Source organism: Protomyctophum bolini, assembly GCF_963924005.1.
Source record: "Protomyctophum bolini genome assembly, chromosome: 16".
NCBI lineage: Eukaryota > Metazoa > Chordata > Actinopteri > Myctophiformes > Myctophidae > Protomyctophum > Protomyctophum bolini.
In genome coordinates, this window is record NC_137877.1 from 23,279,573 (window position 1) to 23,299,650 (window position 20,078).

The 20,078-nt window shown below is 42.5% G+C and overlaps 1 protein-coding gene across 2 annotated transcripts in view; it reads left to right on the forward strand.

Moving 5' to 3' along the window:
* The window catches only part of acvr2aa (activin A receptor type 2Aa), a 76,592-nt gene that overhangs the window by 21,612 nt on the left and 34,902 nt on the right, over positions 1-20,078 (forward strand). For both annotated transcript variants that reach the window (XM_080785781.1, XM_080785782.1), the window contains exons 2-3: positions 1,054-1,279; positions 15,398-15,510. In XM_080785781.1, coding sequence (XP_080641907.1) covers positions 1,054-1,279; positions 15,398-15,510 — 339 coding nt within the window. The remainder of the gene's footprint in view (positions 1-1,053; positions 1,280-15,397; positions 15,511-20,078) is intronic.

A 20,078-nucleotide genomic window follows, 5' to 3' on the forward strand; every position in this document is an offset into this window, starting at 1 on the left:
GCAGGAGGGAAAGAACAATATCAGTTTAGAGAAATAAAATTAGTTTTGTGCTTTTTTAAAATCTCTGTAAGGATAAATGACAGAACATGTGCTTTTACAAGTGTTGTCCCACTCTGCTGTCATGGAGTACTTTGTTTGATCTGTTGTGTTGGAGAAACACAACTTTGACCGAGGCAACAAGCTCACGCTATTGCGAGTGCAGCGGCAAGACGTCATGTCAAAGCAATAGGCTAATTTATATACACATGGTGTTTGCCGGGGAATAGATGATCTACAAGCTCACAACGTGTCATTATGCTTGTAGATCAGCTTTTTCTGTTTCTGTTGGATTCACTTGCAGCAGTGAGACATGTGTAAAGTAGTAAAGTGGAATGTAATTGCAAAACCTAAGATCTGCAATTCACAGGGGTGTATTGAACCATGGATGTGAAGTTGTGAACTTCAGCATTTAACAGAGAACCGTTGCATCCCTAATATCTAGTGGGTCTTCATATGCCAAGAGTGTTCACATTAACGTTTGCCTGACCCATGGCAAGTACGGTAAATAAATGTTTGGGCAAGTGGAATTTACTTTCAGGCAACTGCATTCGGTCTTCATTAAATATAAGCTATTCATGAATGACAATGCTGGCTTTCTACAACTAACGGCACAACAGAGTGTAGTGGGGATTTCAGTTATTTGGATTCTGTAGGATTAGCACGTCTTCTATGGAAGCATGGCGTGCATAGGAAATAGCTGATCTACAAGTTCACAACATGTCACAATGCGACGTGTTGTGAGCTTGTAGATCAGCTATTTTCAGTTATTTTGAGGTGGTCAAACAAGCGGTAGAATACACTTTCAGAAGCATCTTCCACAAGCATGAATGGTCTCAGTCAGAACATTCGAGGTTAAAGCCTCAATCTGTGATTTCTTCCTTCTGGTTGGCTATATGTAGAATTTATAGTAAACATATATTTACAATGGTAATAATAATAACTAAACACAGTAATTACATTTTCAGTCGTGTGATAAAGCCTGTGCTTCATTCCATGCGCTTATCTCCACCTTAGGTGCCATCCTGGGTCGCTCGGAGACGCAGGAGTGTGTCCACTACAACTACAACCCGTCGGGGGTGTCGGACAGCCGGGCCAACCGCAGCGGCATCGAGACGTGCAACTCCCAAGGTCAAGAGAAGGACAAGAGGCGGCACTGCTTCGCTACGTGGAGGAACGTGTCGGGCGCCGTGGAGGTGGTCAAACAGGGCTGCTGGCTGGACGATGTCAACTGTTACGACAGGTAGCGTCTTTTATTTACTTGTTGAACATATGCTTTATTGGACAGTACATTTAAGACAAAAGACATTTGCAAGTTCAAGATCACTGGTCCCAACATTGTAGCTACTGGCCCAGGAACATTCTTTCCTGGGCCAGTAGCTATCTTTAAGATCACTGGTCCCAACATTGTAGCTACTGGCCCAGGAACATTCTTTCCTGGGCCAGTAGCTATCTTTTCAAATCCCGATACCAGTGTTTTTGTGTTAGCCGATACCGAATACCGATACCAGTGTTGTGGTTAACCCCTTCAACCCCTTACCCCTGTGTGAGATCGGTGGTTAGACTGGCATATTCGCAGATACCGATATGACCCGATATGACAAATAAGGGCCGATACTTTTCAGATAGCGATACAGTATCGGAACATTTCTACTAGTAACTAAAGCTCTCAAATAATTGGAGTGTTTATCTGAGATGTAGTGGAGTAAACGTATAAAAAATTGGAAATACTTCAGTAAAGTAAAAGTACCTCAAAATTGTACTAATGTACAGTACTTGAGTAAACATACTTAATTACGTTCCACCCTTGGCCAGCCCCACAGCAGGTATCGTTATTGCACGTGTTGTTTGCACACACACACACACACACACACACACACACACACACACACACACACACGTGCATGTCATGTTTGTGTTCTGCGCTCAAGTAACAACTCACAGACAAACGCGTATAAGCCACAAAATCTTCTGCATATACTGTATACAAAACTATAATTAAAGAAATACGTTTAATACAAATTCGGTTTAACAAACTAATTATGAATAAAGTAATAAATTCAGTGTAAACAACATACTGGATATGACATTTCACGTTCACAAATTGTGTGTGCAATGTTAAATGAGTTTTCAGTTAGTTTGGAGAAAGCTGTGTGCACAATGTTGGCACGAGCCAAAGTACTTTTGGCTGCTGACCTATAACTTCATCCACATTATTCTATACTAAGGAAACAAACTAGGGGATTGCATAACGGAAAGGAAAATACATTATAGGGCAAAAAATGAAAATAAATTCCATCAGAGTCCCGTTTAAACGGGTTTGTTGAGCTGGCACATTTTCATGACGGATCCACTCATTTACAAGGGAAGATAACTATTATTAGCCCACTGACTAATGTCAGTAGCACATAGGCCTAAAGTACAAAGTGACACCCCAGAGTCAAGTGCTCATTGTAATGTGTAAGCGGTGCAGCTTGAATATGCTGCCTGTCTGTACGCTCTACATTGGCCTGCCACATGCTTCAGGCTCTCCAGGCTATGCAGATTGCATTTGCTGATTGAATAAGATTAGAGAGGATACACAGCATGCGTAAAAAACCCATTCCGGGCATTCCATAGCGTCAGCACGGCACATAGTTCAACACATTGCGCACACATAGCTCAATATATCTTTGATTGAAATAACCTTTTTTCCCCTCCATTCCAATTGTATGCAGCTGTTGTTGCCCGTTTGTCTTACTAAAGATTCTAATGATAGAATTAACCAGAGGCTTTAGCCCTCACAATGTTTTCCTTTTGTCTTCTCTCACTGTCCTGCATCCCAGCAAATTAGGGATTCAGAATATAAACTTAGGCTGCGGTCCAGTACATTTGGTTCACACCCTTCGTTGCTCAAAACCGGTTCGTAGTATTAATGTTCACTGTTGCACTGGCAAATGTTGCCTGCCAATGTGCAGACAGCTAGGCTAGGATTTTTTTTGCCTTTTTAACGACGACATACGTACGTATTATTTCAATATTTACACTTGGAGCAACAGCATACCATAAAAGGAATGCTTAGACATTACCACAACACGGCATATCATCCAGAACACGCTAGCGCAGTGGTTCTCAAAGTTGGGGGTTCCTCCAGGGGACCCCAGCTAAAATATGTAATATAATTTGAACCCATTTATCCATATTTTATACGTTGGCTATTAAAAAATAGCAGATATACAAGCTCACTGCTACACCTTGCGCGGTGGCCGAGTGGATTGCGGAGCGGTCTAGATACCGGAAGGTCGCCAGTTCGAATCAGCGATCCGACACGTTAAAATTACCACCGTTGAAGTGCCCTTGGACAAGGCATTGAACCTCTACCATGAAATGCTCCATGTGGGCCTGGCTGTAAACAAGTATCTGATGCTTAGTCCAGTTACCCTTGGTAAACTTGATTTACCAGAACGCATTTCTTCTTCTCCACTGAGAGCTTGTACATCTGCTTTAAAAAAAAACTTCTCTTCTGGCGGTCCCTGGCACAACACATATTCAGATGGGGGGGGGGGGGGGGGGGGGGGTCCTCGGCAAAATACATATCAATTTGGGGTACCTTGATCAGAATATGTTTAAGAACCTTAACGGCTTCAAGGCTTCTGATGCACCTAAACAGGGTTCTGATTGGTGTGCAGATACTGTCGTGAACAGGTGATGTCAGCCTCAAATAAGGAGGACATTGAATTCAGAAATTCAGTCCGTTGGAATGATTGACTTTGTGTCCATATATTAAAGCGGCGCCATGTCACTTTTATTTTTAATTAATACAAATCATACCTGTGTGAAGTTGTGAACTGAACGGTGCAACTATACTTTACTTATAGTTACTGTACTGTGCTCTGTATACTGTATAGTAGTGTACTTTGCTCTCAACTGTACTTTGATTATTTTTGGAAAAAAATCTTTGAGAAATTACAGTTACCCTGTGGGGGTCCCCGGAAAAACATAGTGCACACACAGCTGCTCTGTGCCACTTTACTCTGTACTGTACTGGCCACTTTAGATGTGGTAGCTGTCCGTGCTTGGACACGGAGACAGACACACACACACACGCACACGCACACACACACACACACACACACACACACACACACACACACACACACACACACACATACATGCATACCTAGGGACACGCATAGCTGCGTATTGGAGCGGAGGCACCGCTCAAAATGTAATTTGTCCAATCTGTATGGTGGAGTATGTATATAACCCATTTTGGGCAGGAACCCCTTTTGGTGTTTTAAACATGTTATAATTTAGCTATTGAAAAATAGCAGATCTACAAGCTCGTAGCGTTGCCACCGAGTGGCGCGCTACGAGCTTGTAGATCTGCTATTTTTGAAAAATCGTGAAAATATTTATTTAGATTTAGAAGATTCTTCTTTTTTTTTCGACGTCAGGCCTAAATGGGATAATATACAGGTAACGTATACAATTGGAGCGTTTGAAATTTGTCTATCTGCTCTTCTATCGAGACATTTACAGTAGGTCAAAGGTCATGTCTCACCGAGACACAGGCTTTTACACACCTGAACCCATGCCTGAGCTCAATGGTAGTATTAAAGTAATGGCAGCACTTGCTCAGGAAAAAACGTGTTCAGGATAGATGGCCTATCTACTATAATAGCAGATCCACAAGCTCACAACGTGTCGCATTGTGATGCATTGTGAGCTTGTAGATCTTTTTATTATTATTATTATTATTTTTTTAGCATTTTTTTGTCTTCGCCGATTATTAAACATGCCCAAAATAGGGACAGCAGGTTGACAGTGGTTAATGTATGTACGCCGATCCACAGTGCGGGGCAGGGGAACAGCCCTAATTTTAGCTGCTTCCTTCCACAGCAGCTGCTTATCGGCTGGACCCCCCTCCCCCCCAAAGATGTGGAAAATGTTGCATCACTGGGTTCATTTTCGAACACCAACATATTCATCCATAAACAGCACAGTGGTCATTGTTTAGTCTATCTATGATACAAGTGATCTCTATGTATTGTGGAGGTTACGCTTATTATCCTGCCATGACCCATGATACAATTTACAATTTACAATTCAGGCATTTAGCAGACGCTCTTAATCCAGAGCGACTTGTAACATTAAGCGAGAACAAAAAAGCATGGGAATACATCACATAAAAACATTTTTCATGAAACATGCGTAAGCTAAGAAAGTAACAGTGGATTATCTATATAATGAAACTATACATATAAACTATACATCTATACTACTATGCTATACATATGTACTATGACGTGCTATGACTACATACTATGACACTTATGCTGTCTACATAACATGCTATAAGTCTGTATCAAGTCTGCTATCTAAGTCTACAGAAATGCTATCTAAGGGGGTGGGGTAAGTGCTATGGGCCATGATGGAGTCTGAAAAGGTGGGTTTTCAGACTACGGCGGAAGATTGGGAGTGATGCTGCAGTTCTGACTGCAATGGGAAGTGCATTCCACAGTTTTGGAGCCAGAAGGGAGAAGAGTTTGGGACGTGTGGAGCGTTGTCCCGGCGTTTTTAGTGAGGGTACTTCCAGCTTCCCTGCGTTGGCTGATCTGAGTGAGCGGGAGGGTTTGTAGGGTTCGATCATACTTGCAAGATATGGGGGAGCCATACCTTTGGTTGCTTTGAATGCCAGCATCAGAGTTTTGTATTCTGTGCGGGCAGTGACCGGATGATGAGGACTATTGGGGTATTGGCAAGGAACGTTACTTTATATTTTCTTTAAAAATATATATGTATATAGCACATTTCTGTCGGGCATAGACAGTAGGGTGTTTGGGATTTATTTAGGGTTCCTTAACGCAACGGTTCCATCTAACAATTTATATGTATTCATATATCCTATTGTTCTGAATATAATAATAATATAAGTTTTTTTCCAATGGAAATATCCTGAAAATGTGGTTATATTATAATCGGGCACTAGACTATTTGACATTCAATGTTTTTTCCCACAAATTAGTCTTTGGAAAAATGGGGGTCGTCTTATAATAATAATCTTTATTTATATAGCACCTTTCATACATAAAATGCAACCCAAAGTGCTTCACATAAAACAGAGTTATAATCTGAGATATTCGGCCCAATACGGGTATATATTATATATACTACACTGGTCCTTAAAGTGAGGGAACCAAAGAGACCCTCACAGGTCCATTTGGTTACATTTTTACACAAAAAAATGGCAGACGTGAAGTTCACATACCAGCTCTGACAGTTTGAATGTGATAGAACCCATTCCGGTTTGTTGTTTGATCCGGTTCCTCCCGATTCATCTTGTTCCGGATTCCAACCCTAATAGCCGGATTATCAAAGCATGGGCTGGAACAGTGGAGAAAACCAACGTTAATAAACCTATGCCCACTGCGTTGAATAAACAATACGGATACCATCCCAATATGAAAGAGCACCTTGTATTGGTACAGCAATGTTGTTTTAACACCCAGTTCTAGCCCCCGCATTGAATTGAGATGATATAAACGAATGGTCACCAGAGGATCTCTGATCGTCTCTGGCTATGCAACACTAAGCACATCTCAACAACAAGGCAATTTGAAAGTGCTTTACACGAAACATTAAACATTAAGACACAGAGCATTAAAGAAACGCATTATAAAAAGGACATTTGAATACAATTAAGAATAACAAGCAGTTAAAATAAAACCGAAAGATGAGACAATGAAATTACAGTGCATAATAATGGTGAGTGGTGATTGTTTATTTGACAAGTGCAATGTGTTACCTATTTAAAAAACTCGCATTAGGCGATGGGAAGTTGGAAATGACAAACGTTGCTGATGGTGGAGGTTCATACCAAGTATTATTTGTTGATGGGGAGTGTGAACAGGATAGCTTTACAAATCATCTAGATTTATTCTCATTAGATATACAGCTCCATCTCACTGAATTAGAATATTTTGTAAAAGTTCATTTTCTTCTGTAATATAATTCAAAAAGTGAAACTTTCATATATTCTCAATTCATTGTGCATAAAGTGAAGTATTTAAATTTTGTTTTAATCTTATTATGGCGTACAGCTCATGAAAATCAAAAAATCCTATCTCAATGAATTAGAATATTTTACAAGTTTTTTTTAAACGAGAAATGTCGACCATCTGAAAAGTATATTAATGTATGCAGCATTGCAGTTAATACTTGGTCTGGGCTACTTTTGAATTATTTAATTATTTCATCAATGGGCATGGCATGGAGGTGATCAGCCTGTGGCACTGTTGAGGTGTTATGGAAGCCCAGGTTTGCTTTGATAACAGCCATAAATGAATTTGTATTCTTCAGTCTTATGTCTCACACCTTCCTCTTGACAATACAACCTAGATTCTCTGTGGGATTCAGGTCAGGCCAGTTGGCTGGTCAGTTAAGCACAGTAATACCATGGTCAGTACACCAGTTACTAGTAGTTTTGGCACTGTGGGCAGGTGCCAAACCGAGCTGGAAAGTAAAATGCTTTTTTGCTTCTCCATGAAGCTTGTCAACATACTGATTACTGAAGCACAATGTACTCTAAAAAGATGGCTGTGTTGAAACCATTGTTAAATTTTCAGTCATGAGTCAGTCAGTGGATCAACACCAGCAGGTAACATAGCCTAAATCATCACTGTGTTTTGTCATGTCCAGAGTCTCAACACAACCATCTATTACGATATTTTACAGCACTGTGTGCTTCAGTATGTTGACAATGACAAGCTTCATACAGATGCTAATTTTCCTTTCCAGCTCGGTTTGGCACCTGCCCACAGTGCCAAAACTACTAGTAACTGGTGTACTGTTCATGGTATTACTGTGCTTAACTGACCAGCCAACTGGCCTGACCTGAACCCCACAGAGAATCTAGGTTGTATTGTCAAGAGGAAGGTGTGAGACATGAGACTGAACAATACAAATTAATTTACGGCTGTTACCAAAGCAAACCTGGGCTTCCATAACACCTAAACAGTACCACATGTTGATCACCTCCATGCCACGCCCCATTGATGAAATCATTTCTTCAAAAGTAGCCCAGACCAAGTATTAACTGCATAGATTAATATACTTTTCAGATGGTCGATATCTCTCGTTTAATTCTTTTTTTAGTGGTCTCGTAAAATATTCCAATTCATTGAGATAGGATTTTTTTATTTTCATGAGCTGTACGCCATAATCATCTAGATTCTAGATTAAAATAAAAAAAGGTTTTAAATACTTTATGCACAATGAATTGAGAATATATGAAAGTTTCACTTTTTGAATTATATTACAGAAATTTAACTTTTACAGGATACGTCCCAGGTGCATCCATGCGATGTATTTTTGTTTTAGTTATTCTATTTATAGTGACTCATAGGAATAGACAACCAGGAATAGTCTGGTGACCACCGGAGAGACGGCTGGCAGCCGGAATGTAGACGGCACCCGGGAGCAGTATGGGTTGGCGCTCCAGCCTGTGTCTTCCGTGAGGAAGAAGCCCAACAAACCCACGGTGAGGCCTTTAGGAGGGCCATTCAAGCCTCAAGCGGAGCCTGCGGCACCACCAAAGGCAAGGTGGAGCCTGCGGAACCATTGCGGCTTGAGAATCCACCATTCTTGAATAAAGTGCCTGGTGCTGGGAGTCTGGTGCAACGCACAGGGGCTGGACCTGGTGAGAGCAGGAGTGGACCTGGTGAGACGTAGGAGGGGCCCGGACAGGAGTCAACCCACAGAGCCTAGTCCTTCCACGCTCCAGAATGGTACCTCCCAGTCCCGGCAGAGTAGTTCAGGAGGAATGGATTGTGTGGCCCTGGTTTTTCCCTAATGGGACTGATCGAGGGTAGCTACTGGGACGTAAGTCGGGACTTGATCACCCCGGCTGGGTCACCTGAGTGAGGGGTATGATGTTGGGAGACCCGAAAGCCCGATGACCTTGGGATACATCACTGAGGATACGTCCCAGGTGCATCCATGCAATGTATTTTTGTTTTTTTTATATACTTGGTCGACATTTCTCGTTTTCAAAAATTCAATTTCAATTCATTGAGATAGGATGTTTTGATTTCCATGAGCTGTAAGCCATAAGCATCAAGATTAAAACAAAAGGTTTTAAATACTTCACTTTATGCACAATGAATGGAAAATATATGAAAGTTTCACTTTTTGAATTATATTACAGAAGAAAATGAACTTTTACAAAATACTCTAATTCAGTGAGAAGGAGCTGTGTATATAGTGTGTGTGTGTGTGTGTGTGTGTGTGTGTGTATATATATATACACATATATATATATATATATATATATAAATAGGGGTAGGGGCTCCTGAAAGATGGCATTCGTGTGGATGATTCGTCTGGAGCTAGCGTGTGTCACTGCCTATCCGTGTGTGTCTCCAAGTAGCTTATTTCACCTAATTGCACACATAAAAAAGGCATGAGAGCAGAAGAAAGGATAAGCCTATTTATTGGGGACACTTTACTTGGATTGATATCAGCTTTCCGAGTCATGTGAAAGGTGTTGAGTGCAGGGAAGCGTGGAGCTTGGTAGAAAAGGCATTGTGTGGATGGATGCTTGCCAGCAGCAGACAGAGTGGAACAGCGGCCTCAACTTGTTCAAACAGCCTCAGAACTGATATAAAACAAGTCACGTTTTGCACTCAAGTGATTTTTGTTAAGGGTTTTAAATAAACTAGGTCAGTGTGGAACTCCTCCATTCTTCCATTTCCTATTAGCCGCTGTCCAGTGTCCACAACCTTAACCGAAGCTTTCAGAGTCAGACTAGACATCACCTGACTCTTTTAAGTGTTACACTTGACTCCTCTCCTGTTGTGTAAACATGTTTTGCTTTTTGAGCCTCATCCATTCACCCCCTTCCTCCCATTCTCCCAAATAAGATGTTATCTCGGCCCCCACCGCTCCGTCTCTGTCCAACTCGCCTGCCAGCAAACATTTCACTCTCCTAGCGTGACAGCGAGGAAAAGACAGACAACCAGAGGAGAGCGAGAGCACGAGGACCTGAAAAGGCTTGAGTTACCTGGCGGCTCTTGTCTTAGCATGCTGCTGAACCCGTTTACCTCCCACTTGTAGTAACCAGATAAATCTTTTTTTTCCCCAGGCATGGCCTGCTTCCATGTTATTACCCAACAAATACAGCAGATAGTTTGAGTTTATACCGACATGTAAACAGCCAGCGAAATAGACCACCACCCTCCACCCCCCACTAGGCCTATTATATAATTGCAATTATTTTAGATAATTGCAATTATTTTGCATAATCATACTCATTGATATGTTGAAAATAGTTCATATATTTTCAAACACTTACAAAAATGGTGGAAATGGCATATCTACAAGCTCAAAACGTTTTTACCTTTTGAAGATTGTTTATCTTTGAACTATTCATGTCTTAGTATATTTTAGTTTTAGTACGTTATTATATATATATATATATATATTATCATATTTGCTCCACCTAAAAAGCTTTTTTTTTTTTTGCTCCAGCCTAAAAGCCAAACGAAAATGTATATCTAAATGATCTATTCATAATGTTCCAATGTTCAACAACAGACACAAATAAAATAAAACAAGACTAATTTGGTCATGAAGTGTGACTACCTTTTTTGTTTTAAGCAGAGGTGTAAATGAGCTCATTGTTTATCTCTGCCTGTCCAGTGAGCGAATCTTTGATCTGCGTCAACCGCCGTGGAAGCAAACCATGTTAATTAACTACAGCGCGCCACACGCACAATCCTCCCCCTTTCTTCCCACTTTTAACTTTTTTTTGTCTGCCCGCCAAAGGTCCCGTGAATGAAAATGCAGCCTTGGAGTTTGGAGTTTTTTTGGTTTACACCACGACGGGTCCAAAACAAAGGATCTGTCTCAGTAGTAGGGTTGGGATCCTTTACGATCGTAACGATTTCTGTTCCTCAACGATTCCCTCTTAACGGTTCCCTTTTATATATTCCTATATATATTCCTCACTGGTTTTTAAAGTCAGGTAAAGGGACCCTCTGGGTTACATGCAGGGGTTCCAAATGAACCCTTAAATCAACCAAATGGACCCTTACGGGTTCCATTTGCACTCTGTCATGGTGGTCCTTTAATTTACCGTAAAGCGTTTGAGAACCCCCAGGTACTATAATTGTGTATAGCAGACGTGAAGTCCACATAACAGCTCTGACAGTGTTTGTTTTTTTAATCGGTTCTTGAAACTGTTCCAAATGTGATTCTGGTTCCTTGTTGTTTGATCAGATTCCTCTGGTTCCAGAACCCAACCCTACTTGGTACTGGTAATATAGCAGAGTGAGGTGTGGGACCAAAAAGCGCATCAAGTGGACCTTGTGCCTGCATGGGTGTCGCACACCAGGAAAAGCATCACAATGGTTCCCTTTGGCTCGAGGCCCAAGAGGATCTAGTGAAAATCTTTCATAATGAAGGCGCTGTTTGTGGAAAAATTATTAGATTTCTTTGATTTTATTCATCAAATACTTATATAATATATTTGTTTAAAAAAAAAAAAATTTACTCACAGGCCACGGCCCATAAAGATTGGTCCGTGACCCAAAAAATGTCCCGACTCACTGTTTGGGAAACGGTGATCTATAAAATAGATAGCATCACCCAATAGGTTAGGTCATACGTTTAGTATTTGTAGTGCACCCGGGGCGCAGTCCGGAGAAAGAGAGACGAAAGAGAAAAGCATAGGACAAGACAAAGAAGACTAGACTAGGACAACAAGAACTCAGTCACACTGTCAAAGTCAGTCACAACAGGAGAGAGAGTATTAGATTTGCAAGCCTTTGGATCAGCTCTCGTTCCCACTGTATTTATATTTTCTTTACACAACTTGCACACGGTGTGAGTTTTATTGAGTTCCCATGTCTTTTTTGTATGCTGGTACAGAATTCATTATTTTTTAAAGACTGGCTTAATGAAAATAAAACTGCTTAATGTTTCTAAGAGTTTGATGGGGAGGATTGTTTGTTTATTGCTGTTCTGTATTTTGCCACGAACTCCCATCTGACAATATTTCGTTTCCAGAAGCAAAGATTTGAGTTTAAAACGTTCACTGTGAAAGAATATAATATTCAATAGATAGCACTTTGTTTATTATTTACACAGTGACTGAGTGATTAACAGTGAGTGATTAATCAGGATTAATCAAATCGTGGCCTAATTAATTGTGATTCTCTGAATCGATATGTAATCGCAATGCCAGGTACCTAGCGATTTCCGCCCCTATTAAATTACCTAAGCAGATCAGTGCTGGTGAGTGTAGTGGCATCAGTGAAAGAGAGATATGAAAATGGGGAAATGTCATCTAGCACAGCAAATATATTCTAGTAGCATATCGGTTAAATAACCTTAGAGCACACTAATGTTAACCTGGTTTACTAGTCTCACATGGTCAGGCCCATCATTTTACATAGTCAATTTCAGCGACAGGGTTTGAATTGTATATGTTTTGCCCGAGAAAACACTCGGGTAAGCTTCTTATTGTCTAGGCTGTGATGGAAATCCTCTCGGGGGGCCAGTCCTTCACCCCTTTACAATAGTTGTTCCTCATACGTTAGATATCTTATCTAATCATCTGGCTAATACCAGACTACTAGTTCACTAAGGTTTCTGTAGTTGTTATTGACCCATATATAAAAACGCTAATCATTCCTCTACTGTGTGCTGAGGTCGGTGTGTAACGTAATTCCAGATTCCTTTTTGTCTTTGTGGTCCTTTTTAGTAAACAATTGAGCCCTGCTCAGGCAACAAAAATCATATTTCTGCTCATGGGTGTCGGTTTAAACCATCTGCCAGATAAAATGGCGAATGGTTATTTGTGATTGAGTGAAAAAAAAATTGGCTTTCGCCTTTATTATATATATATATATATATATATATATATAATTGAGGGACAGACAGTAGGCTGACAAAGTCCGTCTGGATCGGGAGTCGAACCCACAGCACACTGCTAGACTAGAGTCTAGTCACTAGACTACAAGCCAGGGTGCCTAGACCGCTGAGCCACGGCTCAGGCCTTGAAACCTTTATTTTAACAGGAGAGACACACTTGAGACCTGGGTCTAAGTTACAGAATGACCTTGTAAATACATACAAATGAAATGACACAACAAAATGCATACAATAAATATATTAAGCCCAAACCGCACCAATGCAACTAGTCGCAAATCCTTGCAATAAAACCGTTTTTTTAAGGTCAACCACACCAATGCAACTCTTTGCAACTGCCATTGGGTAATGGTTGCAAGTTGTTGCATTTTGCCAGGAGTTGCATGGCAAATCATTGGTGGGTTTGGGCTTTTGATGTAGACGGCTATTTAACACATTTACATATTAATTTTCCATGAATGTCCAATATGAGTTACTTTATGAGTCTATAGAGGTTGCCAGCATGGAACGCTTGAGTGCCTCCCGAAACTCATTCCAGATCAGAGGACCCCCTAACACCCATGAAAGCTAAGCTGCTTGCCCATCATCGATGATGCAATGACAAATCTAATGTGCTATATCTGTGAGCCCAGCCTTCAATCCTGAGCAGCTGTGTGAAGGCATTCACCGTGAACCCAGCCTGACTGAGGACATTGGGTCCACTGCAGCAGTCCTATAAGGGCATAGTACATTTTGAATTTTAAGGGCTTCGGCTGCTTTGAACGTATCCCCCACTTTAGCCACAGACCCAGCGATGCCTTAAATCAGTAGTTCTCAACCAATTGCCTTAAAGGAGAACTGACACGCCCCTCGGGAGCTAATAACTGCTATCAAACAATGCTATCATGATTCTGACGTCAGGGTGGCGAAAGCTTTCCCCAACGACTTCTATGCGGGCTCGCCGGGCTTGGTGGCCGTGGTAGCATAGCAACTTATGCTACTATTTTGGTGTCACATTTAGCTTGAATACTGGGTGAAAGTCTCATTCAAAAAATTAATTTTTCGCAACATTGTTCAGGTGAACTGTGTGTTTATGCTTGTTCATTGTAATAATCAATATCGCTATGATTATTTTATTTATCGCCGCGTCGCTCCGCATGACAACATACAGTCTAGCCCGTCTCAGATGCAGGCTGCACACACACGGACGGACGGACGTATAGTCTCTGGTCAGGTCTCCGCATTGAACTGGGCATGTGTGTACGCACACACACACACACACGGCTATAGTGCATGACAGCGGGGAAGAGAGCTACAGACGCCCGAGGCAGATTCCGTGCCATTGCGTGTGTGTGTGTGCGTACACACATGCCCAGTTCAATGCGGAGACCTGACCAGAGACTATACGTCCGTCCGTCCGTCCGTGTGTGTGCAGCCTGCATCTGAGACGGGCTAGACTGTATGTTGTCATGCGGAGCGACGCGGCGATAAATAAAATAATCATAGCGATATTGATTATTACAATGAACAAGCATAAACACACAGTTCACCTGAACAATGTTGCGAAAAATTATTTTTTTGAATGAGACTTTCACCCAGTATTCAAGCTAAATGTGACACCAAAATAGTAGCATAAGTTGCTATGCTGTGTGTGTACACACATGCCCAGTCCCCCGTAGAGGCTCATGATCTCGTCCGCAAGACTATGCCTCGGCATAGCGATATTTATTATTACAATGAATACAAACATAAACACACTATAGTTCACTTGAACAATGTTGTGGTAACTAACTACGGTATTACAGAGTGAGAGCGAGGGTGTACATGTCAGCCTGCGGCTGAGAGGGGAAAAGAACAGTAGTCGCGCTGCTCTCACAGCGGCCAGACAACAGCAGACCGTCCGTAGTCGCGACTGTCGCGCTGCGGGGCTGAGAGGTCTCAGAGCGGGCAGACAGGGGTGTTGGCGACCGGGGGAACATGGGACTCCAGTCCAAAATTTGCGCTTGTGCTGCAGTTCCCCTAAAAAACCCCACGCCAACCTCAATTGCATTCAAACTAAGCATTTCTGGCGAAAAAATAATTTTTTTCAATTACATTTATAGCCAATATGACGCTAAATGTACCGTCAAAAACGCTAGCCTGACCTATAGCCACTTGTTGCTAGCGCCGTAGCCCCGTTTCAAACTGTTTCAAACTGTTTTCAGTCAGACCACGTGATGTGCTGTACCACCCATATTAATTTCGGGGCATGTCAGCGGACCTTTAAACAAATTCAAAGGAAGCTCATGATACAACATCATATACCCTCCTTCGGTTTTATGCTGTCACGCTCTATTGTACTGTCCAATTAAGCTGAAAGGCTATAAAAATCATCTTTACACATGTCATGCTTTCTGGCAGCAGCCCTAGCGGGACCGGCCCTCTGTATCGTGCACTGTCGTGACCTCGTCATCCCTTCTCTCCTTCACAGAGGCGAATGCGTGGAGAGGAAGGACGCACCCGACGTGTTCTTCTGCTGCTGCGAGGGCAGCATGTGCAATGAGAAGTTCTACCACAGCCCGGAAACGCAGGCGCAGATTCAGAGTAAGTTCCCCCTGTTTGTTTGTCCATGGTGTTGTTTTTGTGTGTGCACATTGCACAGCTCTATCCCATTGTCAGAAAAGATAAATGGGCTAGTTTTCCAGCATGTCAAGTTGTCCTCCTTTTTTGGGCAGAAAGACAGGCAGCAACATTACTCAAATACCCTTTTTTCAACCCCGTACATAAACGCCATTGGCATTGTAGTTCCACAACTCTAGGAACCTGTGCTGTGGTCCAAACTGCAAGCAGCACTGGCCAATGAGAGCACTAACTTAGTACTAGTATTACTGCTGCTGCTGGTGGTGGCAGTGCCATGTGTGTGCCGTGCTGTACTTATGCCTAAGGGACTGCTGTGCCTTTCAGATTACAGGGACTGATCACACCCCCCCCCAACACCATCCTCTTAACAACCTCAAGAACGCGATGGTATCTGATGGCTATGTGAGGGTCACTGAGTCAGTTCAGAGTTCAGACTATCTGCCCTTCCTGAGCCCCCAAACCTGTCTGTGTGTGTGTGTGTTTTGTTCAATAATAATTTTGTTCCTTTGTAGTTTGTGTCACCTCACATTTTTGTTGTCATTGATGAAAGGGTAGGGCTGTCAAAGCAGGATTGTGAATTTGTCAGTGACTTAAAACAGTTCTTTCTTAAAAGCCAGTAAAGGCTTACACAAAAGAGTGTAGAGTGTTGTGTGTGTGTGTGTGTGTGTGTGTGTGTGTGTGTGTGTGTGTGTGTGTGTGTGTGTGTGTGTGTGTGTGTGTGTGTGTGTGTGTGTGTGTGTGTGTGTGTGTGTGGTGTGTCAGCTCTCTCTCGTGATGCTTATGCAACCAAACATAGCTTTATTTTTGGGCTGCGACTAACTAGATGTGGAATGCCCTGGATATTTGGGAATAAAAAAAGGGCACAGGAAGCCTCATTGCCCCCGCTGACTGTGGTAGCGACCGGAGGGTAGGGGGCAGGGAGGCGCGGGGGCAGCACACACAGCTGCTGCTTTTTTTAACCTAGCAACAGGGCCTATCTGGGGACCAGGTCGGAGAGAGAGAGAGGTTTAGACTTAGAGGATATAGAGGAGAGAGAGAGAGCGTGACCCGCTGACCAGGAGATCTTTGAGTGGCGTGCGGGTGATCTTAATGCCCCGCGGTCGGTCAAGGGGGGGAGGGGCTGCCAGGCGTGCGCAGCACGCAGAGAGAAGCCTGGAGGAGAGGCAGGCAGGGTGGTAGGGGTTTAGCTGCTGCTGCTCAGTGTTGCCATGTCAGCTTATTATAAGCGACTCTGGGCTTGTTATGTATTTTGTAAATTTTGGTTGCTTTTTAGGGGGTCTTGTTTATAATGTATAGTTGCTTATTTGGGCTTGCTTTGAAAACACTTTATAGGCATAAAAGGGACACAGACAGACAGACTGTTACAACGGGTACACTATATATATATATATATATATATATATATATATATATATATTCACTATACTATACTGCAATATGTGGAACGGGTGTTGCTTCGTTCCTATCTTGCATTCCAGAATAGGCCGGTGACCGACTGCGACGGGTACAGGTCTAGTTGTTTAAACTTTACACCAGTAGTTCTAAAACATGTCATGCACCCCCAAATGTATGTATTCCCCCCCCAATCTGAAAATTGTGTTTGAAAATAGCACATCAACAAGCTCACAACATTCTCAGACAGCCGTAGCCCCTCTCGGAACCCTCCATAAAGCTTTTATGAAATTTGGACTTTAAGCTTTAGGTAGGGTTGCTGGACATTACTACATTTTCGAATGTTGGAACGCGGACATAAACAAACTCCGCGTTAAGTCGATCTGCGCACTATGACGACGTTTTTTCTTGTGATGGCTTCTGAATGTACGAACTATAAGTACCTATACATACCTCTGAGAATATCTCCTGTGTCGCGGAAGCCGTTAAGTATTTTTAATCCATGTTTGATTAAAAATGTCGCTTTGATTCTTCTTGTTTATTTACCGTTTATTGTACCGCCTCCCGATGTGCGGTTGGCTTTGCTGGCTACGTCCCTGCCTCTGATCTGCTCCGTCATAGCTATAGCGCCACTAGCTAGCCAGATAGGCGCTACAATGAGGTGTCAATAAACAAGGTAGGAAGAAGCGACATTTTTAATCAAACATAGATTAAAAATACTTAACGGCTTCCGCGACACAGGAGATATTCTCAGAGGTATGTATAGGTACTTATAGTTCGCACATTCAGAAGCCATCACAGGAAAAAACTCTGTTTCCTAGACCATGTTGCTTATTTCTCTCACGGAACCTGGCAATGGTGCTGCTTTGCTGCTGCCGCTGTGTTTTCCAGCTCAAAGAGGCTAATCCAGGCTCTCATCCTCTGCTCACAGCTAAAATTGCGCGCTGTGGGGGGGGGCACGGCGAGGTCGAGTGCTGTTGCGCTGCTGTCAGCATCATGAAACAGTGCCCCACTGTAACCATGTAAAGGCACTACTGAATACCAGTTCAGCTCAGGTCGCCTGCCTACCACCCACCCACCCACGCTCGCTTGCTCTTTGATGACACAATCTGAGAGGCACATGTACTTTGTGTGCCCTGGGCGGGGCGGGGGTGGTGGTGGGGGGGGCTGACATAGTTTGCATGCGAGTGTGTTTTTGATAGCAACATGGCCACTGCTTTGGTTCAGCAGCACACAATCAAATTATTTCCGCTCTCTTGCACTCACCTTTCCCTCAGTAAAGCCCTCGCACACATACTCCACACCACCACACCCAACACCACTTACGACAACATCTATCTTCGCACCTTTGTAAAAAGACTATTAAAATCCCATTTAGAATGTTTGAATGTATTTTCAATAACAAGCATTCCGTTGCATGTCGGGCAGAAGCCTCTTATGTCCGTATTTTAACTTTTTTTGTAAATGAACACTACTTGATCATACAACAGTGTCACTCAAAAGCATCAAACGTAGGTGCGAAGTGAAGCACTTTTGAGCACTTTGAATCCCGAAAAGTAACTGTCCCCGACAGGGACGATTTGTACTCCCTGCTGGAAGCTGGACCTTGAGTTTGCCATTAAAGTATCATTTGAATAATGATAAGCGATGCCCTTCCAAAATAGGATAGAAGATTGGATAAAAAAAGAAAACGCATTATACAAAAATGCAGTCAATTTACCAGTCTGTTTTAGCAATAAGTTGATAGAGGTTTAACCATATCAGGCCTTTCATAAATTATCATTACCAACAAAAACAATGTTGCAATACATTGTGAGCTTGTCAATTAAGCTATTTTTGGAAACGAAAAAAAAAAAAAAAATCTAAATGTTTTGCCTATAATGACATGCCCAAAAATAGGATGCCAGGTAAAAGCTACTTTATGTCTGTCTGTTATGTTGTGTTAATTTAGATAATTCTGTCCCCAATAAACCTTCTGTGTGCATGAGCTAGTGCTTGCAATTGTGTGAGAAAAAGCAGGAGTAGTTTGTCGACGAGCGTGAGATCAACTTGATTTAACCATCGTACTCTGTAGCACTAAGCCCCTGTGGATTTGGCAGCTCTCTATCCAGAGCCAGCGAGGTATTTACTCCAAAGAGGAGAGAAAAAAGGAGAGGTATTCCAGCCCACACTAGCCTCCCTGCAGCGAACGTTGACAGGCACAAAGGGAGCGCTCACATTCTTGGCCCGAGCTGTCGTAGGGTGACGTCATGTTGAAATCCTTCTCTCAGCGCCGCTCGATACGAGGCCGCAACAGTAGTCTTTTGTGTATATGGGTTTTCTTCCTTCAAGGTATTTCCACCTCGTTCAAAAAACCGCAAAGGATCTGGAACGAGAAAGTTCAGAGGCAGGTGACAACATTCGTGAGCCAAATCGGAATCCGTTGCTATTGGCTAGGTGTATGCCTCTCATTGCAGTTTACTATGAAAACCTGCATTTCATGTCAGTCAGTCCGTCAGTCTCCTCTCGTGACTGGCTCCATATGTGGAGCAGATCAACATGGTGTCCGTAAGTTTGGCTCCATATGTGGAGCAGATCAACATGGTGTTCGTAAGGTCAGATGTAGAGCTGCTGGATGTCTCCATAAATGCAGATCTAGCTGATGATCCAGTCTTCTCCATGTACTGTATGGATATCCAGGGTTTGATGAGGTCAGTGTCGTGATCTTCACATTCCATATGTTGATCTGACCACATCAAACCCTGTACACTCAACACACGCTCCATATATGACCAGACCTAATCAAACCCTGTACACTCAACACACGCTCCATATATGACCAGACCTAATCAAACCCTGTACACTCAACACACGCTCCATATATGACCAGACCTAATCAAACCCTGTACACTCAACACACGCTCCATATATGACCAGACCTAATCAAACCCTGTACACTCAACACACGCTCCATATATGACCAGACCTAATCAAACCCTGTACACTCAACACACGCTCCATATATGACCAGACCTAATCAAACCCTGTACACTCAACACACGCTCCATATATGACCAGACCTAATCAAACCCTGTACACTCAACACACGCTCCATATATGGCCAGACCTAATCAAACCCTGTACACTCAACACACGCTCCA